Source organism: Hippopotamus amphibius, chromosome 9 (assembly GCF_030028045.1).
Source record: "Hippopotamus amphibius kiboko isolate mHipAmp2 chromosome 9, mHipAmp2.hap2, whole genome shotgun sequence".
Lineage (NCBI taxonomy): Eukaryota > Metazoa > Chordata > Mammalia > Artiodactyla > Hippopotamidae > Hippopotamus > Hippopotamus amphibius.
Genome location: NC_080194.1, coordinates 24,522,706 through 24,548,022, shown reverse-complemented (window position 1 = coordinate 24,548,022; position 25,317 = coordinate 24,522,706). Strand labels below are relative to the sequence as shown.

Sequence of the window (25,317 nt, the reverse complement as noted above, 5' to 3'; positions counted from 1 at the left end):
ATTACAGGTTTAAGAAAGGGACCAACGAAGGTCAAGTCTATTGGCTGAGGCTTTGGATGTGGGCGAGCTCCACCCAGGTGGTGAGAGAGAATGCCGGGGAGAGGGTCCCGGAGATTCCCGACAACGAGGAGGCGGTCTCCGAGCTTCCTACCCAGCCTGGCGCTACGCACGTGCTCCGGGGCCCACCTCGCCAGAGCCCAGCCGCCCTCCAGCCCGTGCGCGCCCCACCCTCCTCCCATGTCCCGCCCCTCTGGGCGGGGCGAGCAGCGATACTGCAACATCTCCCGGAAGACCAAGTCCGGTAGGCGCGGACCTGGGAGGGGCGGAATCGGGGGAGGGGACGCGGAGCGCGGGGCTGGAGGCCTGGCCGGATGTCCCGGCCCGCAGCCCTGAGCGCGGCGGCGGCGGCGGCGCTAGTGGCCGCCCTGCTCCTGCTGCAGCCTGAGGACGCAGGGCCGGGGGCCGGCTCCAGGTAACCCCTCCTCGTGGGGGAGCGAGCTGGGCTCCGCGCCTCTGTGGGCGCAGGGAGGAAGGGCCGGAGTCGGGCACACGGTGCGGGGGAACGAGGCCTCCTGGCACCAGCAGTTGGTGGCACCTGGGCGCATTCCCTGTTGCAGCGCCTTCCAAGATGTGGGTTGGCTCAGGTGCGGGGCATCGCCGGGGCGCCCCGCCCTGCGGGTGACTCTGCACTTTCCCCCGGGCCCAGACCGTGGAGAATAACCGTACCTTCTTCCGGGGTAAACAACCCTTGTTCTTGAACATCCCGAGGCCAGCACCTGTTAATGTCATTTCAGTAGCATGGCCGAGGCAGAAGCGCTGCCGGAGTTTCGGGAAGCCTTCAGGATGCAGAATAAATCCGTCTTTATTCTGGGCGCCAGCGGGGAAACCGGCAGAGTGCTCTTAAAAGAGATCCTGGAACAGGGCCTGTTTTCCAAAGTCACGCTGATTGGCCGGAGGAAGCTCGCCTTCAACGAGGAAGCCTATAAAAACGTGGTGGGTATTGGAGCGGGGCCTCAAAAATGTACCCGCAGTGGTTCTGCAGGGTGAGCATATTTTATACTGCAAGGCTGAACATTGCCCTGCAGTGGCGGCGAGAGGTGTTCCAAGTGTGACCACGACTGGTCTGTGAGAGGCCTTCCTGGAAGCTGGATTGTAGGGCCAGGCCTACAAAGCCTGGCCTTGGACAAAGCCCTTTCCCCAGTTTTCACCCCCCCCCCCCCCGTAGAAGGTGGGGCCAAGTGTAAGGGGGTGCAGGGAGATAGAGAAGAGCCATGCGTCTAGGGTCCTTTAAGCTGGCTTCTAGAAAAAAAAAACCTGTGACCACGGGCAGTTTTCTCAACCCCATTGCTTGTTTTATCTACCTGTCCACTCCACACTCAAGTCAGTGAATCAGAAATTGCTTTGTGGAGGGGGAAAGGTCTATGGCACTGAGAGGTGGGAATATTCATCCATAAGAATTTGCCCTGCCTGGCTTCTCAGGGCTGCAGGCTTGTGTCTGTAAGTGGAATAGTGCCTTTGCTGTCACTTACACTTTCGTGGTTAACCCACTGATACACCAGACTTCAATCTGGTGTTATTCCCCTAAATATTTGAAGCCTGAGCTTGGTGAAGATTCCTCTGCCCTTGTAAATGGAGTTATTTGTGAACTGCAGTAAATTAAACTATAGTGTAATTCTGAGACCCCACCCCCACCCCCCCAACCTGGTCCCACAGGTTTCACAGTTGGAACATTCCAAATAACAGATGGTCTCACAAATAAATGTTCTGGACTTCTGCAGGTTTGGTCCCTCAGGACTTTTCTGTTCAAAATGGACATCTTTGTTCAGACTTAGGCGGGTAATATGTGAGCCTCACAGTCTGGCTTCACAGGGTGTGTCAGACGCTTCTGGTCATGAGATAACTGAAATCGAGTTCTGTGCTTTGACGGTTGAGTTTTGGTAGCACATCTTTTGGTCACGCACTTTTTGGAAAACATACTTTCCTTCAGCATTGTGTACAGTGCCAGGAACACGATTTTGAAAGAGTTGATGGTGGAAAGGGAAAGCAACATTTTATTTAAAGTCCTGAATGATGGGAACTTCTCAGACTTTCATTGTTCGTTTCACAACAAACTTAAGAGGTTAGATGGAGGTTCTTAAATTTCCATGGGCATGAGAATTACCGAGGGTGCTGATTAAAAGTGCAATTTCTGATTCAGGAGTATTGGTTTGAAACTTAGGAGTATGTCTTTTTGTCAAGCACCTGCCGACTGATTCTAATGCAGGTGGGTCATGGTGTAGACTGAAGGAAAGATTATCATTCACATTTTACTGCTGGGAAACTGAGACATATAAATAACTTGGCCAAAATTGTTAACATGCCCGGTAAGTAGCAGAGCCAAGACTCAAACCTAGGTTTTGAGACTCCAAACACCATTTCCTTTCCCAACATTATACCTCAGTGGTATTTCTCCTGGTAATATACAGACAGGTCTTTTATCTTTCCAGAGAGAAGGTTATAATTGAACCTGACTTTAGAGATCTAGATCACCCCTAGTGCAATTGTGTATACTATGGATATATAAGTACACTGTTGATTTTTTGAATTCAGATTAATTGCTTTTTGGTGGGAGAAAATGAGCTTGCAAAATCTGATGTTAAGTGGGTGTTCTGTCATTTATTCTTTAAATCTAGAGTGGGAATTTTTGTCTGTTTCGTTTTGTTTTAATAACATCAAGTAATATACAGTTGTGTTTTTTTGTCTAGAATCAAGAAGTGGTGGACTTTGAGAAATTGGATGACTATGCTTATGCCTTTCAAGGTCATGATGTTGGATTCTGTTGCCTGGGTACCACCAGAAACAAAGCTGGTGCGGTAAGGAAGAAATACACCCTTTTCCTTTCCTCTGGTCAGTAATGTCAGAAATTCCATTTTCGCTCCCTCTTTTGCTTTATATTTGCTGTGCTTAAGTGTAAATTAGCTCTTATCATTTAAGATTCCATATGCTGCCCTAGGCTTTGCTATACTTTGAATAGTACTGCTAAGTTCATCTTTCCTTCAGCCTAATGCTTGAGTTCAGGCCTGCAAGGTAGAGACATCATAAACATTTACATGGTCTTGCTTTTTGCAAATATTGCTGTCCCTATATCCCCTGACTAAGGCAAACCATTATGTCTGAGTAAAAGTAACTGGCTCATGCTCTTAGTAAGTTTTTTGGTTTCTTTATAGATGTCTTAAACTTAAAGCGTTCTCTCTCACTTGAGTGATTTCCTTCAACCTGTTTTCATGCCGAGCTTTGAACTTCTGCGCTAGAACATCAGAACAGAGGTACAATTCAGCTAGCCTCCGGTTATGACTCAGCCTCCAGCGATGATTCAACCCCAGTGGTGATTCAGCCTTAACTGACGCAGAACTATCCTAACACACCTTTTATTCTCTTTTTAATAATGTTCTAAGTTGCGTCGGCCTCTGTCTAGAAGTCAAACTTCACTGCATAGTTAGAAATCAGAGCTTACTACGTAGATCCTGGGCAAGTGTTAATACATATATCCTATTTAATTTATACCTTGACTGTAGTTTATCCCTCTGGCAGAATTTGCTTGCTGGAGTTAAACATGTCTGTTAAATATGCAAGACCAGATGCGGCCATGGGGGCTTACCATAGGTTTATAAACAGGCCCATGCATCAGAATCATTGGGAGAGCACATGGTTAAGAACTGTTGGTTTATACCAACTAAGGAGTTAGGCTCAGATGTATTTCTCTGGGCCTTCTGGTGATCCAAAGAATAATTCTATTTATGCTTTCTCCAAATCTTCCGTAGTTTTACCATGTGCCCGTGGGAACACATCTGGGTTTTGAGCTCTGTGCTGGGGGAAGTGTGGATTATCGAGAAGTTTGACTCTCCCAGGAATTGGCACATTATCTCTCCTAAGAAGGGTCATTTTCCTGCCGAGCAGCTCATGCAGTCTTTTCTGTCCCAAGGACAGTCACGAGCCACGTGCCCTCTAAAAGCATTGAAAAACTTTTGTTCTAGTACACTGCAGGTTACACTATCTCAAGTGCTAACCTGACTTTGGTGGTGACTCAGCAAAATAAAAACACTGCATTAGGCATAGAGCAGTTGATTTTTCATGACGTAAGGCAAATCTTATTATAGGGCGCTCTAGGGGAAAGTCTAAATTGTTTTGTTGCATCCAAATTGCGTAATGCAATTTTAATCAGAGGAATTGGATGTGTTCCATATCCATAATATTTTTTTAGATGGAGTTGGTTCCCCACACCCCACTCAGTACCTTTTGTTCTCCAAAATCAGCTTGGAAAGATAGAAGTAATTAATGAGTAAGCAAGAGAAAAGACTAGTAAATCAAGTATAATCTCAGAAGTGAGTTAGGGCTTAAATGATTTAAGAGGATAGTGACAGAAAATAAGCTGACATTTCCTCCAGAAAGACTTTTTTTTTTTTTAACTTGAAGATAATTTAGATTGGATGCATTATAAAGCTTAGAGATCGTGGTTACTTCAGGCAATTTAAAAGAGGTGACAGTTCACAAGTGGCTAGGTAGTAATAGTTGTTTGAGGGTGGGGGGGTGTGTGTGGATTTCCAAGCCCACTCCACCTGGTATTCTGGTCAGCCGTGTTCTCTGTAAAAAAAGAGCATCAGAAGAGTATTGCAAAGCTGCTGGCAAGCCTAGTGCCATTCTGTAGCTGTTTTGTAACTGGAGCAGCCTGCATTTTGCTTTAGCAACTTCAAGAAATGCAGGGTTTCTGTCTCAGTGTTGAAATCCTCTGAGTAGCCCGCTTATTTCCCTATGACCTTCAGTGTATTAGTTTGCTGGGGATGGATGTTATAACAAAAAAGCATAATCAAGGTGGCTTTAACAACAGACATTTCCTGTCTCACAGTTCCCAAGGCTAGACGTCTGAGATCGAGTGTTGTCAGGGTTAGTTCCTTCTAAGGGCTAAGAGGGAAGGATCTTTTCCAGGCTTCTCTCCTTGACTTGTAGCTGGCTGCCTCCTCCCCGTGTCGCTTCACATGATGTTTTTCCTATGCGCCTGTGGCTATGTCCAAAGTTTTCCTTTTTATAACAACACTAGTCAAACTGGATTAAGAACCAGCCTACTTGGAATGACCTTATCTTAACTAATGACATCTGCAAATAAGGTCACATTCTGAGGTACCAGAGGTTAGGACTTCAGCATAGGAATTTTGAGGGGGAACATGGCAACCCATCAAATTCAGTCTACCCAGATTTCTTTTGACACTGTGCTAGGGATAGGTTTGTTAGCTTTCTTCAGTTGTTTGGAAAACCATTTTTTTAGCAGTAGCTGGTTAGATGCTGATCTTCTTTTCATATTCACAAGCCATAGTTGTCTAATCAGTGCAGTGACTTGGCCATAATCCAGCTCTACTGGATCAGAATCTCTAAGATTGGAAGCTTGTTTTTAACAGGCTTCTTGGGGGATTCTGATGCAGCCAACCTTCTTCTTGTTGGACCTGCTTTCAGGATGCATTGGGCAGTATTAGTCTTCTTCACCTGCTGGTTTTCCAGGTACTGTTGTCCCAGATCTCCTTTACCTTGCTTTGGTAAGTAACTTATGTGCTAGCGAAGGCTGAAATACTCTTGAAAACCACATCTACCTTGGCTGTGAGTGAGGAGAAAAAATTCACAGGTGCCGCTGAGAATGGTGCTTTCCCCTTATTAAGAGAAGTTTGAGGGGGTGTGGTGTAGTTTCACCTTTTCATTTGTCTCCTCACCTTGTAGCCACAGGCTCCAGAAGTCCAGGCTCTTGTAGTCTATTGAATGGACGATGCCATTAATGTGATTAATGCAGCCATTGTCACATTTCTTAGGCATCACGAAAGGCCTCTGATTCAAACGATACACTCTTCTAATCCAGGGGCTTGCAAACTACAGACTGTGGGTCAAATACAGCCTGCCAGTTTTTGAACAGCCCTTGAGCTAAGAATGTTTTTATGTTTTTAATGGTTAAAGTTTTTCAAAGAGGAATAATGTGTCACGACACGTGAGAATATAAGAAATTCAAATTTCAGTATCCATAAATAAAATTTTATTGGAATATTCTCATTACTCTATGTATTATTAATGGCTGCATTTGTACAATGATGGCAGAGCTGTGTAACTGCGATAGAGGCCTGCAAATCTGAAAATATTTGCTATTGCATCCTTTTAGGGAAAGTTTGCCAGCACCTGTTGTCATCTGTACTGTTTTATTTGATGTCTAGGAAGGGGCTGGCGAAGTGGTGAGGTCCCAGATGGTTCAAGAGACCCAGATCGTAGCCTGTGTTTGGATATGAAGTGGCTGTGGGACCTTGGGTATGCTGGTTAGCTCCTGTGGGCCCCTGTCTGTACTGAGAAGGAGGTGACCACCAAAGTCCCTTTGGCCTGCAGAATTCTTTGACTTTTAAAACACAGAGAAAAAAAAGGCCCGAATGGGAAAAAAGAAGAAAATGTGTGAGAACATAGAGATTGACTCAGGAATCCTCATATAGAGATTGACTCAGGAATCCTCTGTATCTATAAGATTTTATTTTTCTCTCCAGAGCTCTTTCTTGGTTTGCCCTCTGTGCATCTAAAATATAGACGTGCCTTACAGGACACAAATAAATGGGGTTTCAGGTCATACCGTTTGTTGCTTGCACCATTCTCAGCGGCACCTGTGAATTTTTTCTCCTCACTCACAGCCAAGGTAGATCTGGTTTTCAAGAGTATTTCAACCTTCGCTAGCACATAAGTTACTTACCAAATTAGTCTAATTTATAGGGTTGGATTGAAAAGGGAGTGAAGGAGAAAGAATCAGAAGCAGAAATATGGCCAAGTGGGACCCTTTGAGGAATGAGATCCTCTCTTCTTGGAAAAGAGTCTTCTTGACCTTGAGTCATTCCCGCCTGCTTGCTTGTCATATCAGTCAGTGCTGAAACACCTTGTCATGATGAGTTGTTCTTAAGCCACAGTGCTCCCAGTTTGCAGGCATTGGTAAAGAAGATAGAAGGAATACTTAGTAGCTTTGAGTTTTCATAAGATGTAAAATAAAGAGTAATTAGGGAACTCGTCTCCCTAGATGTTTGTAGAGCCCATGAAGGTATCTCTGCTGTGTGGTATCAATATATTGTCTTTATTCTTTCAAGCAGGTACTGGGAAAGGAAATTTACAGTGGGAATTTATTTAATCAATTCCTTTTGCTAGAAGGACCCTGATTCCTGTCTTAGAGTAAAACACACCAAGTGTGGAGTCAGAAAGACACGATAACATAATAGACTTAACACTCTCAGAAGAGACGTCTTTTTTTCTGCCATATGGTTGGGGAAACTAAATATGGTTTTTCCGAAAATTGTGTTTCTGGGATATGGAGTAGCTTGTTTTAGTTTGTTTTTCAATTTTTTTATTTGAGCTGCTAGAGAACAAGAAAGGGTTTAGTAATAAGATCATAAAGATAGCTCTCTTCTATCTATAAATGGCATCTTCCTCGCTCCAGAGAAAATCAGTATGTGCTGGTAGCTCTGAGTCAGTCACCGGGATCCACATTTCAGTTCGGTTTCTAAGTCCTTGAAAGCTGTTGACCCCTTTGCCTTTGAGTTTCATTCACCAGTTAAAAGGCCGCGCATCAGGGTGGGGGAAGTGAAATTCAAAGTTTGTGGGCTTGGAAAGATGCGTATTTATAATCAGCTTGAGGGCTCAGAGGATTTGTGAAATCATTTTGGATTAACAGCCATTGATTGCTAATAAAACAATATTTAGCTTTGTCCAGAGAACAGCGGTGGAGAAAGGTACGGGCACCTTGTCAACAGGGCCCTTTGAGCAGGGATGATGGGCTAAGTGTGGGGGTCTCTGCGGCAGCGTGGGTGCTCGTCCTGCAAGGAGCTGTTGTCAGTCCTTCGCCAGGCGGGTGAAAGGAGGGACGCCAGAGTCTGATGGCTGGGGTGGTATTGATGTGCCTTAGCTGACTAATCAGATTGAAAAAGTCCCATGGTATTTATGTCACTTTAATTTTCATCAAACAATTGGAGACGACGGGACTCTATTAAGGAGAGGTTGATCCAGAACTAAAGCCAAATAAATTGGGGCCTCAGTTTAATCAAATTATCCCTTTACTGGCCCTGGATTAAGTGAAAGGGACAGCGTCGGTCTCGAGCCTTGTGATTGGCTGAAGCTTTCCCTTGTTTTTGAAGACGCTGATGAAAGAAGAAACATTTTAACAGAGACAACTCTTATAATCCTTCCAAGAAATAGTGCTAAACCAGCAGCAGCAACAAAAAAGTTTATTTCACTAGTCAACGGATGTAATTTTATTGAGAATAATGAATGTGTTATAAGAATCAGAGTTCTGGTAAATTGGAGTGAGGGGAAGAAAATAGATGTGGAAGAGAAATTGAGTGTTTTAGAATTTTTCACAGTCGCTTCGGGTTGTTTTTCTTGGCACATTTTCAGCACATGTAAAAATCTCAATTCAGAGAATGGCTCTGAGATCAATCACAGCCCACTCTCAGGATGTGCTGAGTATTAAAACTGGTTTTCTGCACACTGATTTAAAAAAGCAACGACGTGAGTCTCAATCAGTGTGTAGGACAGGTGAGCGAGTCTGTTATTAGGACTGAATGTCAAAGTTTACAACACAAAAGGAGATGGGGCTGATTCCTGGCTAAGAGTTAAGTTTATATTACCTAAAAAAAAGAACCGCAGGGGAATAACACTGCCCTGCAGGTTGTGGACATAGTAAAAAATGCACTGTGAGTGATGAGAAGAGAGGATGAGACAGGCCTTTGGGGTAATATTGGTGCTGTATTTCTGGATCTGGGAGCTGGCTGCAGAAGATGTTTAGTTTATGGAGTTTATAGCCAGCTCTGTGCTTAGAATATGTTTACCTTTCTTTTGTGATCTGCTTCAGTACAAAGTTTGAAAAGTTTGCTTGGGACCCTTGTTTTAAAATTGAATTCTGTATTAGTTTCCTATTGCTGCTATACCAAATTGCCTCACGTTTAGTGGCTTAAAACAGCATAAGTTTATCATCTTACAGTTTTATAGGTTAGCAGTCTGATGTGGATTTTGCGGAGATAAAATCAAAGTATTGACAGGGCTTATTTCCTTCTGCAGGCTTTAGGGAGAAATCCATTTTTTACTTTACTTTTTCTGGCTTTTAGAGGCCACCTGCATTCCTTGGTTTGTGGTCACTTCCTCTATCTTTAAGGCCAGCTGTGGGGGATCAGGTGCTCCAAACATTGCCTAATTCCAACCTCCTTTCCTGCTTCCCTTTTCCACTGTAGGGACTCTTATGATTACATTGGGTCCACTTGGATACTACAGAACAACCTTTTTCAGTCAGCTGATTAGCAGCCTTAATTCCACCTGCAGCCTTAATTTTCCCCTTGGCCATGTAGCCTCTAACACATTCACAGGTATGAGGATTAGGACATGGCCATCTTTTTTTTTTTATTTTTTTTATTTTTTGGGGGTACACCAAGTTCAATCATCTGTTTTTATACACATATCCCCGTATTCCCTCCCTTCCTTGACTCCCCCCTCCCTCGAGTCCCCCCCACCCTCCCTGCCCCAAGGACATGGCCATCTTTGAAGGGCCATTATTCTGCCTATCACAGTTATCAGTTGGTCCTGTCATTAGCTGGTGATGGTGTGAGTACAGTGGGGAGCACTGCTCAGAGAGTCAGGAACTTGCACTCCACTCTCAGCTCTCTCACTTATTAGCCAGTAGTTCCTGGATTGCTGGACCTTGTTGTCACAGCTCCAGTGTGCGGGGGTTGGGCGTGATGTTTCCTAAGGTGCTTTCTGTCTTATGAAAGATACATATCTCCATACAAAATAAAACATTTAGGGTCAGTAACTACCAGAGGGCAGATTTTTAATTAAAAAAAAAAAAAATCACAGGGGCAGTCACCCAGTCTTCAGATTTGGAATCCTCATTATATGAAAGCTTGTTATATAATTGTGGGTACCCATGAAGTTCAGCTTCAGTAGACTTGAGACTGCTCTTCAGTGGTCCCGAGTTTGAGGATGCCAGACTTTGTGGTGGTCTCAAGAAGCTGTTACCACATGGAATTCCCTTGTCTGGGTACAGGCTGTTATCTTTCACTTGGGCCCTGGAAATCAGTCTGTATTCTCTTGTTTGCACCATCCTCTCCCCTCCTCTTTTGATTGCCAGCTACTTTTTTTTTTTTTTTTCTGATTGGATTTACCTTTTCTCTGCTTTTGCTGGACTTATTCGTTCATTCAAATATTTTTGGAGCCCGTACCATGTGCTGGGCATGTTCTGATGCTGAGATGTGAATTAAGAAAGACCCAACCGCTGCCCTCACTGGACTGAGTATAGACCAGGGGTCTCCAAACACTCTTAATTACATACCTGTCAGTAAAAAAATTTGTAGGTGCACTGCTTACTAACACGTAAGTATGTTGTAAAACATACATAAAAATTGGAAATTAAATAGACTTTGTTCTCATAGTGCATGGATAGTGTTCTCAGCCATCCTGTGAGACTCTACCATGTTAGAGTTGACACCGAAAAAAACAGAGAAAACAGAGAGAGGGTGGTAAGGTTGTAAAGTGATTAAAGACAAAAAAAATGTGGGACTAAAAACAGTTTCTCTAGACTTCCCTGGAGGTCCCGCAGTTAAGGGGTTTGATCCCTGGTCAGGAAACGAGTGCAGGGGTCCGGGGTTTGATCCCTGGTCAGGAAACGAGATCCCGCGTGATGCAACTAAAGATTCTACATGCCTCAACTAAAGATCCTGCATACCACAACGAAGATCCTGCATGCTTCAACTAAAGACCCAGCACAGCCAAATAAATAAATACTTAAAAACAAAAAACAAAAACATTTTCTCAGCCTGATATTGTTCCTTTTGCTCCTTGCAGATTTACTTGGTGTCTGTGTTTCAATGTCATTGTCCTTGTTTTCTCATTGCAGTCTGGCCTTGCTGCTAAAGCTGGTACATCTGTCCTGAGCATCATATTGAAGCTGTTCCCAGGGTTTAAGCCTGACATTCGTGTTTTTTTTTTGGATGCATTTTATTTGGATCCCTATTCCCCACCACCACCACCCCTGCCTCCCGCCCCAGGATTCTTAACCTGCCACCCAAGCTGAGAAGTAAATCTTTAAGATGAACTCACAGCTTTTTGGAAATAACTCACATCGTCTTTGCCCTTAGGAGGGATTTGTTCGTGTTGATCGAGATTACGTCCTGAAGTCTGCAGAGCTGGCAAAAGCTGGAGGGTGCAAACATTTTAACTTGCTGTCCTCTAAGGGAGCTGATGAGTCGAGCAATTTTTTATATCTGCAAGTCAAGGTTTGTGCATGTTTCTGTCTTTTATATACTTTGGCGAACCCTGGCTAATTGGCGATACTAAATAATATAAAATGCTAAGTAATACCAAAATGCATTAAATGCAATATAGTATGCATTTTTTGTAGCTACAGGGATTGTTTTTTTGCAGGGATATATTTAGTAAACAGGAGTGATTTGAAAGATGATTTCCAATGTCTTCCCCTCTGTTGATTATCTGGTAATCATGAAGTGAGATGTTGCAGCTCTGGTCTTGAAGATCAGCCAAGAATCTTAGCATTTGAAGAGAATTTGAGGCAGCAATTCTTAGACTTTTCCAGAGCAGATTAAATGTTATTATTGGGTGTGGTTCTTATCCTCAGGGAATTATAATCTGCTTGTTTAGGGGGATCCCCAAAGACAGCCCCAAGTTTGGTAATGTACTAGAAGGCTTCCCAGGACTCACTCACCATTTGGTCATCTTCACAGCTATGATGTATTACAATGAAAGGATATAAAGCAAAGTCAGTACAGGGAGGAAATGCAAGGAGTGAGGTCTGGAGGAAGCTAGGTTCCAGCTTCCAAGGGTCTTCTGCCAGTGGAGTTACACGTGTTTCATTTCTCCAGCAATGAGTATTGCCTACCAGAGAAATTCACCCTAGCTCAGGAATCCACCCTTTTGATGGGGGTTAGTCACGTAGTTACCCTCAGCCTAAAAAAAGTGTCAGACTTCAAGAAGGAAAACAAGTGTTCAGCATAAACCGTGTTGTTTGTATAGATGGTTTAGGCACAGTAAAGTACCCTATCAGTTAGCTCATGATGGGAATGCTCCTAAAATCCGAGTTCCCAGACACAGGTCAAAGGACAGCCTGGCAAGCAGACCTTTCTAAGAATAGCAGTTTCAGCCTGGGGTGTTAACTCTTATACACATGCTGCTAATAGAGACAAAACACATCTTTGTAGAAAGCTAAGAAATGCACCCACATAAAAACTACATATGAATGTTCCTAGAAGCAATATTCATCATAGCCAAAGAGTAGAAACAACCCAAATATGCATCAGCTGATGCATGGGTGAATAAAATGTGGCATATACCTACAAAAGAACATGGATTCAACTATAAAAAAGAAATGACGTGTTATAGGATGGGTGAACCTTGAAAACATTATGCTGAATGAGAGAGGCCAGTCACAAAAGGCCACAACTTACATGGTTTAATTTACAGGAAGTGTCCAGAATAGGCATATCTGTAGAGACAGAAAGATTAATGGTTGGCTAGGGTTTGGGGGAGGGGATGGGAGTCAGTGCTAATTGGTACGGGGTTTCTTTTGGGGTGAATAAATATTCTAAATTTAGATTGTGGTGAAGGTGGGACAACTCGCTGTGAATGTATTAAAAAACATTTATTTAAAAAATGTTTTAAAAAAAGCTGCCACAGATTATTACAGTGCTATAGCTTAAGTGCCAAGTGAATGGTATGAACAGGCCGAGAAGGAGCAGGAGAGCGGGCTGCTTAGTTCATAGGCCTTTTAGACATCCCTGAGGCCGAGCTCCTCTGGCGTGTCTGTTTGTAGAGCTGCCCAGCGTGAATATTCATGGATTGGTCAACAAGTTTAACTTAAAGCATCATCTGGTTGCCCTCACTGTCTCTTGAAATGTGGTGGGTTTTGTTAGGAAGTGAGTAATACAGGGAGTCTGTGGGTCTTCTGACCCCTGAAACTATCTGGAAGCCAAAAACGGTTAATGTCCCCTGACCTGCAGCATGGATTCTGGACCAGTGTGCCCTTCTTCTCTTATGGCTGAACTCCTAACATGTCACTCTCTGGATCTGTTTCAGCAGGTCACATGAGAGGCTGGACTGACTATGCAGCCATTTACTCATTCGGTGCATCTTTTTTCACTCTCTGCTGCATATGAGGATTAACCGAGCTCTTCCTTAACTTCCCAGACTCTCTGGAATCTAAAAATCTAGGGGAGGATATTTACAACTATTGAGACCTGCAGAAGCAGATTGTCTTCAAACCCCCAAGTTATTCTTGTTAGTCTGTCTTAAGCATTATGGCAAGTTGGTCTTGATTAAATACTAAAAATGTGTTTTTTATTAACAGGGAGAAGTGGAAGCTAGGGTTGAAGAGTTAAAGTTTGATCGTTACTCCATATTTAGGCCCGGGTAAGTATTCCTACTGCCTAAGAGGACACCACTGTTGGTTATTCCCTAGAAGCTGGTTTTTCATTTGAAGAGGCTGACAAAGAAGATATCTAAGATACGAAAGAAAGAAGTTGGCTGGAGGGAGACTGCTTCTCTGAAGAACGCAGCTTTTAACTTTGAAGGATGGGGTAGATGGTTGGTGGTGCCAGGTTCAGAATAGTCTGAAATCTCCTGGGTGGTTTTGGCTGCCTTCTTCTTTAAAGTCCTTTTCGTGCCCAGATAAACCAGTTTACACACTGTATTAGTGTGTTTGGGCTGCTGTAGCACTAACACCATAGAATGGGAGGCTACAAGTCCAAGGTCAGAGTGCCATCAGGGTTCGTGTCGATTGGGGCCTCTCTTCCTGGCTTGTTGACTGATTGCTTCTTCTCTCTGTGTCCTCATATGGTCTTTGTTTTGTGTGAGTGGAGAGAGAGAGAAATTTCTGATATCTCTTCCTTTCCTGTAAGGACACTGGTCCTATCAGATTAGGGTCCCATCCTTATGACCTAATTTAACCTTAGTTACCTCCCTACAGGTGCTGTCTTCAAATACAATCACACAGGGGGTTAGTACTTCATGAATTTGGGGAGACACAGCTCAATGCATAACATCCTGTATGGTCTGAATGCAATTTACCATCTCTTCCTCTGCTTTTCTTTTTCTCTTTAGAGTGCTGTTATGTGATCGGCAAGAATCTCGCCCAGGTGAATGGTTGGTTAGGAAGTTCTTTGGCTCCTTACCAGAATCTTGGGCCAGCGGGCACTCTGTGCCAGTGACGACAGTGGTTAGAGCGATGCTAAACAACGCAGTGAGACCAAGCGACAAGAAGAAGGAGCTGCTGGATAACAAGGCCATCCACGAGCTGGGGAAAGCCGATGCCTCTCTCAAGCCGTGACCACACTGGGGAAGTGCTTTCCGTTGTCAAACTCAACACCTCCTACCCAATCGGTAATTTCAGGGTCTGAAAAAAAACACGTGCTTTAACTGTGGTTTCACTGTTTTCAGTTGCCCAGATCTAATCAAACAATGACGGTGCTGTGCATCAGCGTTGTAGAGCCTCGTTGTACACCTGTAGACATCACCCGGGGAAGCCTTTCAAAAACAGAGATCCAGCAGCTCCCTGGTGGTCTAGTGTGTGGTATTCAGCGCAGAAATAAGAGATTCATAGGCCGTCCCTCAAACTTTCTGAGTCAGAGTCTTGGGGGTATGGGCACAGAAGTCTGTTGTTTTGTCTACGCTTCTCTTAGGGTTCTGATGCCACTGGCATGGAGGCCAGCTTTGAAAGGCTTGTCTGCAGAGTCACAGCAGCAGTGAAAACTTTATGTCTCATGCAGATGAGTCCTGAACTAAAATTGTTGACATTTGTGTCCCTGAGTTACCCAGTGCTGACTGCATGTTAATTGCATAACTGAACATTGTGCCTTACTACTTCTTTAGAATATATAATAAAAGTTATTATGTAACTGAACTTATATAATTCATGGGAGAATTAAATAGAAGAATTAAAATAAATGTACAAGTTGTGGGTGCCCTTAGATTGTTAGAAAATGCCCAAGTATTGGTGGTAACATGCAGTATTTTGGCCAATGGGATAATAGAATAGCAGCTAATATTTATCAAGTGCTTGTTAAGTACCAGCCTTTACATGTGCTGTCTGTCCTTTAACCCTCCAAACAATCCTTATAATTCTTACAGGTGGTACTATCATCCCCATATCTTAGATGGGGAAACTGAGGTTCACTGTGGTTAAGTGCCTTGCCCAAGGGCGCAAAGCTGAAGCCTGAAGCTAGGAAATTACAGAACCAGGACTCTAACCCAAGTCAGCCTAAATCCACAGCTTCTGTTTTTAACCACTCTGTGAGAGCATCCAGTATCTGTATATTTCCAGGAAGTTCCAGTTAATTGTTACTGGATCAATACATGCCATGGATGAATAAAATAGAAATATTTGGGTTTCTCCACTGGTATAGGATACCTCTAATAATTAACCACAAAATGTTCACATAGCCAGTAAATGTACATCTCAAAGTGCTTCACTTTAAAAACTATGGAAGAGGAAAGGAAGATGCAGAAGGAAGGGTCAAAGTCAAGAGGAGCACATTGTTAATTTCCATCATGGAACAAAGGGTAGAGTGAAATCTGTCTTAACTTCTGTGTTAGGGGAAGCAAAGTGATAAAATTTCAAGCTTCATTGGACACCAGAGGAGAAAGGCCATCCCCTTTAATGGGGTGGGGAGGGGTGTGTTTGTGTATCTTTAGAAGGGATTGGACATTCCCCATGTCAGTCATCTAGGAAAGAGCCATATTTTAGGGTGGGGTGAGGTCTTGGAATGTGGGCTTTAAGAAGGAGGTGGAACATCTTCCTCCTGCCAGGCGGGGTTCCTTTGGGGCTGAACTCTGAGGAGCCTGTGTGTTTGGGTGATAACAAGCATGGGCTGCAAGAAGTGAGACAGAAAGTGAGGGGACCCCGTGAGGATATCCTGAGGCTGGTGGGCTCTGAAAGCAGCTAAACCTGGTGGCCAGTTTTAAGGTTTTCTCTGTATGTTATTTCCATACCCACAAACCTCTGTCAGGTCTTGTTCAACAAATTCTGATTTCAGTAATGAAGTAGGGTGATGGGAGAGGGTCTGTGTTTATCTTTGGAGTAAAGAAAAAAGCTGCTCCCTTCTAAGCCCAGCATTGTGGTAACACATGAACTTCTGGCCCAGTCACTTTGATTACTGTTAACGTGGAGAGATTGAATGTTAATGGGATTTAGCAGGTTTACCTCCAAATGTTATGCAGACAGGGAAAAGATGGGCCTTGCTGGAGAGTATGTTGGAAGGATGAAGGAAAAAGCTTGATGAGCCCAGGTAACAAATGACCCTGAATTAATTAGTTCATTCAGCTTATTGAATGCCCCCTGTGTGCCTCTGGGTCTACATCAGTGAACAGTAAGTCTAACCCAGCCAAACCAGCAGATATTCTGGCAGTGTCCTGCAATATAAGGGGGCTTCAAAACTAGCATTTGATGGCTGCCCTCTAGGGGATGACAGTCAAGGGAAAGGAATATATTCAGGAGAGTTTAGCAATAATACAAGGTATCATTCTCATTCAGCAAATTAATACTGAGTACCTACCTATAAATTAGGCCATATGTTATGTGCCAGAGAAATGAAGGTAAAGAGACATGGCCCTATCCTCATGCTCAGTGTCATGGCTAAAGACCGAAAGAAGAAAGGAAAAAGCAAATGGTAGGTGCTAAGAAAGAAACAAACGGGAGGCTGCTGGAGTGACAGTGGAAACTAGAAAAGATGGTCTGAGTAAAGACTTTCTGGCTGAGGAAAAAAGGACCCTTTTATAGAAACTTCTTAGCGAAGACCGTGAGGTGGGGAAATGATTAGCACCAAATATAAGGCTGGAGGGTGGGGCCCGGGGTGGAGGGTTGAGTTGGGCTGTTAGGCAGGTTACGCAGAGACTGGTAGGCCATGGCAGTCAATTTAATTGGATAAACTTGTGCCAAGCCCAGTGCTAGCATCTGGGACTAGAACTTGGTGCATATACTAAACTCCTTAAAACAGCCCTCGAGGCTTTGGCCCCACTGGCCCCCGCAGTTCCCTCTCGCCAGCCGCACCCCACGGGAACCAGGGAGCCCCAGAACCAGTGTGGAGTCCGAGGCTCTCGCCTGCGTTCGACCTCCTCCGCCACCAGAGGGCGCTGCAAGCAGGTCGTTCCTCCCCTAGCCGCTCATCCCGCGAATAAGGGATGCCCTGGGGGCACGATGCCGACTGCGGAACCACTGCCGCATCTGGGCTCTGGGCCGCAGGCGAGGACTTCCCGGCTAAGGCCTGCCGCAGCCGGAGGAGAACACAAAAGCCACGTCGAAGCCTGCGACGCCCAGTCCAGGTTTCAGCGCTTACTCGGCGCGCGCTGCGTCAACCCTGCGGCAGGAGGCGGAGCCCGGGCTCTCGCTCCGCCCACCCCAGATCACGTGAACAACGCAGCGGCCCTGCGGCCGGAAGCGCTCGGGATTTGGCGGGCCGCTCTCGCGTTTCCCGGCGCCGCGGGGTTTCCCGAGCTCCGACCCCGTCGCGCGCTCGCGCTCGCGCTCACACTCACGCGCGTTCCCAGGTTCCCGGGCCGGGAGAGCTCAGAAGCGGCCGCGCGCGCGCGCGTGGCCCAGCCGGGTTTCCGCCCCCTGGCGCGCCGGGCTAGCTGGGCGCCGCAGCCATGTGCTCGTTAGCGTCGGACGCTACCGGTGGGTACCCTGGGCCCTCAGCGCCCAGGACGCGCCGCCGCGGGGCCGGTGAAAACCCCTCTCCCCCCGCCCCCAACCCCGGGACGCGGAGCCGCGCCGGTGGGCGGCTTCAGGGAGGGAGGGGAGGTGCGGGGGAGGGCCGGCCGGTCCCAGAGCCTGGTCCTCCCCGTGCCCCGCGTGCGCCAGGTGAGCGCTGCTGTCCGGGGCGGACCTGACCGTGTGCGTGTGCTAGGCGGCCGGGGCGCTGTGGAGGAGGAGGAGGACCTGCCGGGACTGTCGGACAGCGGAGACGAAGCTGCCTGGGAAGACGAGGACGATGCCGCTCTCCCCCACGACAGGCAGCAGACCCCCTGCCTGTTCTGTGACAGGTTCGTCCCCCTCAGCGCCAGGCTTCGGCCGCCGGGCGGGGCGGCCGGTCCGCGTGGGTCTGTGTGGTCGGCTCGTCTGGAGTCCCGCCCGAGTGGCTGCCCTGGAAGTCTGGAGCCCGTGCTTTGGAGTGAGGGCTTGTCGAGCAGGAAGACCCACAGTGCTTTAGAGGGAGAAGCCATGAACTGGAAGCCAGGCTACGCTACTTCTCTTCGACGGGCCTCAGTTTCTCCTTGTGTAAAACGAAAGGGTTCTGGGCTAGATCTATGGTTCCCGAATCCGGTTGTGCACCTTTGTCACCTGAGACCCTTAAAAAGAAAATACAGATGCTAGACTCTGCACCTCAGCCTTTCTAAATCAGGGATAGGATCTAGGAATCCGTTTTTACAGAGATACTATCTGAAGTGAGTCTAGAGAGTAACAAGTTTGGGAGTCACTAAACTACCCTTCAGAACTCTTCCAGAACCCTTCCAGCTCTTCCAGTCTGTAATTCTTTGAGAAGTGTAAAGCGCTTCAGGTGTAATAGTTTCATTTGAGCCATTTAAAGAATCACCTTTGATAGAGGCTCCCCACCTATTGAAGGGGAAGGAATTGATGCCTTTTTCACTTAGGGAAAAAGACACTGTGATGCAAGTAGCTTGTTCAGAGTCACAAAGCTGGGGTTTGTCTTGTATCCAAATCCATGTTCTTTCCACTTAAATATCTGCCTCTTCATCGCAACAAGTTTTGACTTTGGCTGCTGTCCTGGGCAAGTGGGCATGAAAGAGGCGTGGTTGGCATTGGCCAGTGTTACTTTAATAAACATTTTATTCGTTTCCCCTGAATCTGGGCATGGTTCTGATTGGCGGCATATTAGCTTCTCTTAATTCCTCATTGGTCCCACGTGTAGCCTCATTTGGGTAGGTATGGAATGTCTGCATATACTCTAGTCGTCATAAAATAATTATTGAGCCTCAGGGAGGTACTTCTTTGTGATAGGCTGCGTAAATACGGCAAAAATAACCTTGATAAACGTTTGTTGAAAACTGCTGCATATGTGCTAAGCGTATAGAAGAGGTGTGCAGCTTCTCTGCTGTGTTTTCCTAGCTTATTACACGTCCTTCAGTTTTGCAGGTCACATAATAAAGAAGCTTGGGCCTCACAGAGTCTGTAATGCAAATCCTTGGGGAGCATTACAAGACCACTTTTTGAAATATGGCACTTTGGGAATGTGCCAGCTATAAAATTACATTTATGCTTTATTTCTAAAAGCGATTTGAGCTGTGCCAGTTCAGAGCCTCTGAAAGCAGACGTGATACTTAGGGGAGAGAAGAATCTTATGTAGGGAATTTTCATGTCTTGAGAGAGACAGTCTATCACAGGGAGTTTTCTTTCTTTGAAGTCTTGTGATAAGTTCAGTGCTGTTATTTGGCAAATAAAATTTGACATTTTAAAGGGTAGTTTGTTTTAGGTGTACAATGGGACTCAAAAGTACTACTAATTCCCTTTAGGAATGCTGCCTTCCCCTCTACAGGTGTGTTTGTTTTTTTGTTAATTGGAGTAAAACTGGAAACCTGCAGAGCGGGGGAAAAAGTTTATATCTAACATGAAATCAATATTTAGACTTCTTAGGGGACTATTCCATGAAGCTGTTGCTTGATTTTTCAGGTTATTTACATCTGCTGAAGAAACATTTTCACACTGTAAGTCTGAGCATCAATTTAATATTGAAAATATGGTTCATAAACATGGTAAGTATTTTTCAGAACAAAGAAAATTTTAGTTGTGAAAATTAAGTTAAACTTTGTTTTTCCGGACCTTTCCTTTTCTAATATAGTGAAACATAGCAACAACTTATGAAAATAAGGTGTTTTTGACATGGCTTTAGAAAAGATTAATAAGTCATTCTTCTAGATAAGATTCACTGTATTTAAGCTTAAATTGGCTTCTCAACTAGAAAGGGAAAGAAAAAAAACTTGGCAAATGATTGCATTTTTCATTTTTATCATTTTAGAATTAGGAAGAGAAGGAGGAATATCAGAATTAGGGAGAACAAGAGTACAGGTAGATTTTGGAAGAGGAGGTCAGTCATGAAAAAAAGACAGCTTAGGTCAAAGCATAACATGGACTTCAAGGCATACAAGATTGAGTTTTATAAGGAGTTTGGTAAGAGAGTATGGAAATAGGAAGTGATAAAGTTAAGGTGGTAGCCAAAGATTCAGATGATGATTCTATTGTAACTTGCATCTAAACATACTTAAAGTCTTCTACTTTAAAGGAATATAGAAGAGCTACAGTATCCCACTAAAATTAACTCAATACAGAGTTGACTTCTTGGTTCCTGTGTTTACTAACAGCTAGAAAGGGTATTACTGAAGAATAGCAAATAGGCAGATTTTAGGTCTCAAACGTGTGATACAGTATGTTTATGAATCATAAATTGAATTGAAACTCCTTTTGTAAGACGTAAATGACTTAGTCTCATTGTTTTTTATTTTCATGTTTTTAATGTGCATTTTAAAACTGAATTGGAATCATTTTATATAATTTTATATTTTTTCAGTTAGCAAATAGGGGTTTTTGTATGCTGTTATGCATATGAAACATTTTTATATGCTGTTATGTTCTCTTAACAGTATTTCTCATGACAAATAATAATTGGTTGTACATGCTATTGCTTTCCCTTGTTTTAAATGCTGCTTCATTTCTGAAAAGATGAGAACCAGATAAGAAGCCTCATTGTTTTTTCACATGCATCATTTAACTTAATGTAAAAGCTAGTATACTTTGTATACTCTGTGTTCTGGCAAAACTATAGTTTGGTAAGTACCATAAAAAATTGGGATTTAGAACCTTTTGGCTCTAGTATCAACTGCCAAATACTTGGTAAAATCTAGGGCCTAATTTTCCTTGCTTGTATTGTTCTGAAAGTGAGGAGTAGAATTCTAAAAATTAATTTCCCGTTTTTCAGAAATGCAAGAAAAGCATTTAAAAACTTGTTATCTCTGGCTGCTTCTCAATTAAAATATTCTGAAGTGTCAGAGTTACTGTTTCTAGCTCTTAATAAGAAATTCAAAATATTGTAATTAGTAGTTTAAAGGACAGAAATATTTTATTGTCTAACCAGAGAAGCATCTCTGGAGCAGGTCAGTGAAACAAAACTCATGTTATGTTAAAATAGGTGAATTATTTTTTTTTCTCCTTTTAGGACTTGAATTTTATGGATATATTAAACTAATAAATTTTATTAGACTTAAGGTAAGATGGTCTTTACACCATTTACAATTTTGTTTAAAACCTAAAGAAATGTTACAGTGATTGTCAGTGCACTGGTATTTAAAAGAATATGAGGAACTGCTATATAGGAAACTGTTTTAAATTTGACACTCACATTAGAGGAATCATGGACATTAGGAACTAGCACAATGTACAGCACCAAGTAAATGGATACATACTGTACTTAAGTGTGGTTTTTAGTTGCGTGTAAGAGATGAATCAGTGTTATGTGGCAAAGTAATTCAGTGTCAGATAAAGGGGAATACTGATAGTCTTTCTGTAAAATTAGAAATAATTTCTAGTGTGATTTTTAAGTGCTTTGGTTGCTCTTTTGTTCTGTTTTTTTTTTAAATACTTTTTTCTAGTTAGTTGATGTTTAAATTGCCATTTCCCCCAAATCCAAACAATATAAAACTGTGCATTGAAACAATTAAGCAGTCATCCAGTAAAGTTAATGAAATGGCAGGTGAACACAAACTCTTTAAATAGAGACTTTGTGTAACGTAAACATGATTTCCTTTTTTGTTTGCTTTGCCTAGTTTTTGGTAGGGAGATTTTGTGATTATGTGCAGTAAAAAATATGCAATTAATTTTACTTCCAGAATCCTACAGTTGAATATATGAATTCCATATACAACCCAGTGCCTTGGGAGAAAGAAGAATATTTAAAGCCAGTATTAGAAGATGACCTTTTACTTCAATTTGGTAAGACGAACATAGGTATCTACTTTAAAGTAGAATCATTTATTATGGCAAAATAGTGGTTAGGTGTTACACGAAAATATGTCATCTCCTTGATTCTCTAAAGACCTTGTCAGGTAGTTGGTTTCAGTAGGAAAGTTAAGTCATTTAGAAAGTGAGAGTCACACTAACAATTACCAGCAAGGAATATGAGCTTGGGTTAAACGTGTACAAGATGTTTTGAAACATAGGGAGACTTGAGAGAATGATTTTTAGTTGTCAGACTGATTTTTGATGTAACTAAAATTGACAGACTTTAAATTTAAATTAAAAAGTTTCCATCAGTAGACTTAATATTTAATAGATTTAAGTAAATTTAATAATATTTGCTGCTTTTACCTCATAATCAGATAATTGACTTTTCTTAAGACATCTGATTTACGGAGCTTTTGTTTGGATGCCGAGCAGATTCTATGCAAATTCCCATGGGTTTACACACGTACACTAACTCTTAAGCCTCCCTTGTGGCAGGGTCACTCATTTCTTTACTGTAGCTTTCTTTCTTAGTTACTTGCTATATGCTTTGGTTCATTCCTTACTGAACAGGAATATTGAGAAAATTCTACTGGCTTCTTATAGGTCCTTTAATAGGTCCAATTTATTGGAGTTTATGATTTATTATTATTTTTAATTTATACTTTCAAATTTTTTGTGCCAGTCAGATGAGGTAGAGAGGTTTGCTGTCTTCAAATCAGCAAGACCATTCTAAACAGACACATACCTTCACAGATAGTAGTTTGATAGTATGTATTTGAGCAGTTCTTTGATACGTGAAAACTGTGGAAAACCACTCATTTCCCTGAGAAGTACCACGAGGGAAGTTGTATTGCAGTGTGATGCAGTAATAAGAACCTTTATGTAGTATTTGAGAACTAAGTGACCCTGGGCAAAGCATTTAAGGTTTCTGTTTTTTAGGTCTTCACCTGTAAAATGAGAACTAGCACCAGATTTCCAAATTTCTAACTCTAAAACTTGGTGAGGCCTAGGTTGATTCTTTCCTGTTTTTACAACTTCTCTTAAATTTTATTTCTCCTCAGAGTGACCACACTGATCTCTTTGATACATGACAAAGTGCCCACTAGGTGCTCTTCGTGGTTCCCTAAACTCAAAATTGACACTCACAGGTTGAAAGTAGTATATGTTAAATGCCTTGGAAACATGCAGAAATGAATCCTTCTTAGGGGGAGCCCAAAATCTAATAGTAGAAGTGTTTTTATTCTTCTTAACTTTTTATTTTTTTACTTTTTACAATAAACTGCATATATTTAGAGTGTACAATTTGGTATCCCAATCTCCCAATTCATTCCCCCCCCAACCCTCCCTGCTTTCCCTACTTGGTGTCCATATGTTTGTTCTCTACATCTGTGTCTCTATTTCTGCCTTGCAAACCAGTTGATTTGTACCATTTTTCTCTAGTCCACATATATGTGTTAACATACAATATTTGTTTTTCTCTTTCTGACTCACTTCACTCTGTATGACAGTCTCTAGGTCCATCCATGTCTCTACAAATGTCTGTTTCATTGCTTTTTACAGTTGAGTAATATTCCACTGTATGTATGTACCACATCTTCTTTATCCATTCATCTGTTGATGGACATTTAGGTTGCTTCCATGTCCTGGCTATTGTAAATAGTGCTGCAGTGAACATTGGAGTGCATGTGTCTTTTTGAATTATGGTGCTCTCTGGGTATATGCCCAGCAGTGGGATTGCTGGGTCATATGGTAGTTCTATTTTTAGTTTGGCAAGGAACCTCCATACTGTTTTCCATAGTGGCTGTATCAATTTACATTCCCACCAGCAATGCAAGAGGGTTCCCTTTTCTCCACACCCTCTCCAGCATTTCCTGTTTGTCGATTTTCTGATGATGCCCATTCTAACCGGTGTGAGGTGATACCTCGTTGTTGTTTTGATTTGCATTTCTCTAATAATTAGTGATGTTGAGCAGCTTTTCATGTGCCTCTTGGCCATCCGTATGTCTTCTTTGGAGAAATGCCTGTTTAGGTCTTCTGTCCGTTTTTTGATTGGGTTGTTTGTTTTTTTGATATTGAGCTGCATGAACTGTTTATATATTTCGGGGATTAGTCCTTTGTCTGTTGATTCGTTTGCAAATATTTTCTCCCATTCTGAGGGTTGTCTTCTTGTCTTGTTTATGGTTTCCTTTGTTGTGCAGAAGCTTTGAAGTTTCATTAGGTCCCACTTATTTATTTTTGTTTTTATTTCCATTATTCTAAGGGGTGGATCAAAAAAGATCTTGCTGTTGTTTACATCGAAGAGTGTTCTTCCTATGTTTTCCTCTAGGAGTTTTATAGTGTCTGGCCTTACATATAGGTCTTTTATCCATTTGGAGTTTATTTTTGTGTATGGTGTTAGGAAGTGTTCTAATTTCATTCTTTTACATGTAGCTGTCCAGTTTTCCCAGCACCACTTACTGAAGAGGCTGCCTTTTCTCCATCGTATATCCTTGCCTCCTTTGTCATAGATTAGTTGACCGCAATTTATCTCTGGGCTTTCAATCCTATTCCACTGATCGATATTTCTGTTTTTGTGCCAGTACCATACTGTCTTGATCACTGTAGCCTTGTAGTATAGCCTGAAGTCAGGAAGCCTGATTCCACCAACTCCATCTTTCCTTGTGAAGATTGTTTTGGCTATTCAGGGTCTTTTCCATTTCCATACAAATCGTAAAATTTCTTGTTCTAGTTCTGTGAAAAATGCCATTGCTAATTTGATCAGGATGGCATTGAATCTGTAAATTGCTTTTGGTAATATAGTCATTTTACAGTGTTGATTCTTCCAATCCAGGAACATGGTATGTTCCTCCATCTGTTTGTGTCTTCTTTGATTTCTTTCATTAGTGTCTTATAGTTTTCTGAGTACAGGTCTTTTACCTCCTTGGTTAGGTTTATTCCTAGGTATTTGATTCTTTTTGTTGCAGTGGTGAATGGGATTGTTTCCTTAATTTCTCTTTCTGATCTTTCATTGTTGGTGTATAGAAATGCAAGAGATTTCTGTGTGTGAATTTTGTATCCTGCAGTTTTACCAGATTCATTGATTAGCTCGAGTAGTTTTCTGGTGGCATCTTTAGGATTTTCTATGTATAGTATCATGTCATCTGCAAACAGTGACAGTTTTCTTCTTTTCCAATTTGGATTCCTTTTATTTCTTCTCTGATTGCTGTAGCAAGGACTTCCAAAACTATATTGAGTAGTAGTGGCGAGAGTGGACATCCTTGTCTTGTTCCTGATCTTAG

General features: G+C 42.9%; 2 protein-coding genes across 9 annotated transcripts in view; both read left to right on the top strand.

Annotated features, from left to right (window-relative positions):
• The first annotated feature begins 311 nt into the window (after positions 1-311).
• Positions 312-15,377, top strand: HTATIP2 (HIV-1 Tat interactive protein 2). 2 transcript variants are annotated; one of them, XM_057695128.1, is made up of 6 exons: positions 312-472; positions 795-993; positions 2,745-2,852; positions 11,160-11,297; positions 13,382-13,443; positions 14,134-15,377. In XM_057695128.1, the coding sequence occupies exons 1-6, from the start codon at positions 372-374 to the stop codon at positions 14,357-14,359; spliced, it is 834 nt and encodes a 277-aa protein (XP_057551111.1). In that variant the 5' UTR covers positions 312-371; the 3' UTR covers positions 14,360-15,377. The 2 variants fall into 2 exon arrangements, with proteins under 2 accessions (XP_057551111.1, XP_057551112.1); XM_057695129.1 differs by having other exon boundaries at positions 313-472; positions 798-993; positions 14,134-15,376.
• A 2,097-nt stretch (positions 15,378-17,474) lies between these two features.
• PRMT3 (protein arginine methyltransferase 3) overlaps positions 17,475-25,317 on the top strand; it is a 134,286-nt gene continuing 126,443 nt past the window's right edge. For 2 of the 7 annotated variants that reach the window (XR_009055540.1, XM_057749754.1), the window contains exons 1-5: positions 17,562-17,701; positions 17,934-18,069; positions 19,715-19,797; positions 21,255-21,304; positions 21,925-22,027. Coding sequence is in view for 6 of the 7 variants with exons in the window: in XM_057749754.1 (XP_057605737.1) it covers positions 17,674-17,701; positions 17,934-18,069; positions 19,715-19,797; positions 21,255-21,304; positions 21,925-22,027 (400 nt within the window). In the remaining variant the exon portion in view is untranslated. The other 5 variants (XM_057749758.1, XM_057749755.1, XM_057749756.1 and 2 more) reach the window with 5 other exon arrangements.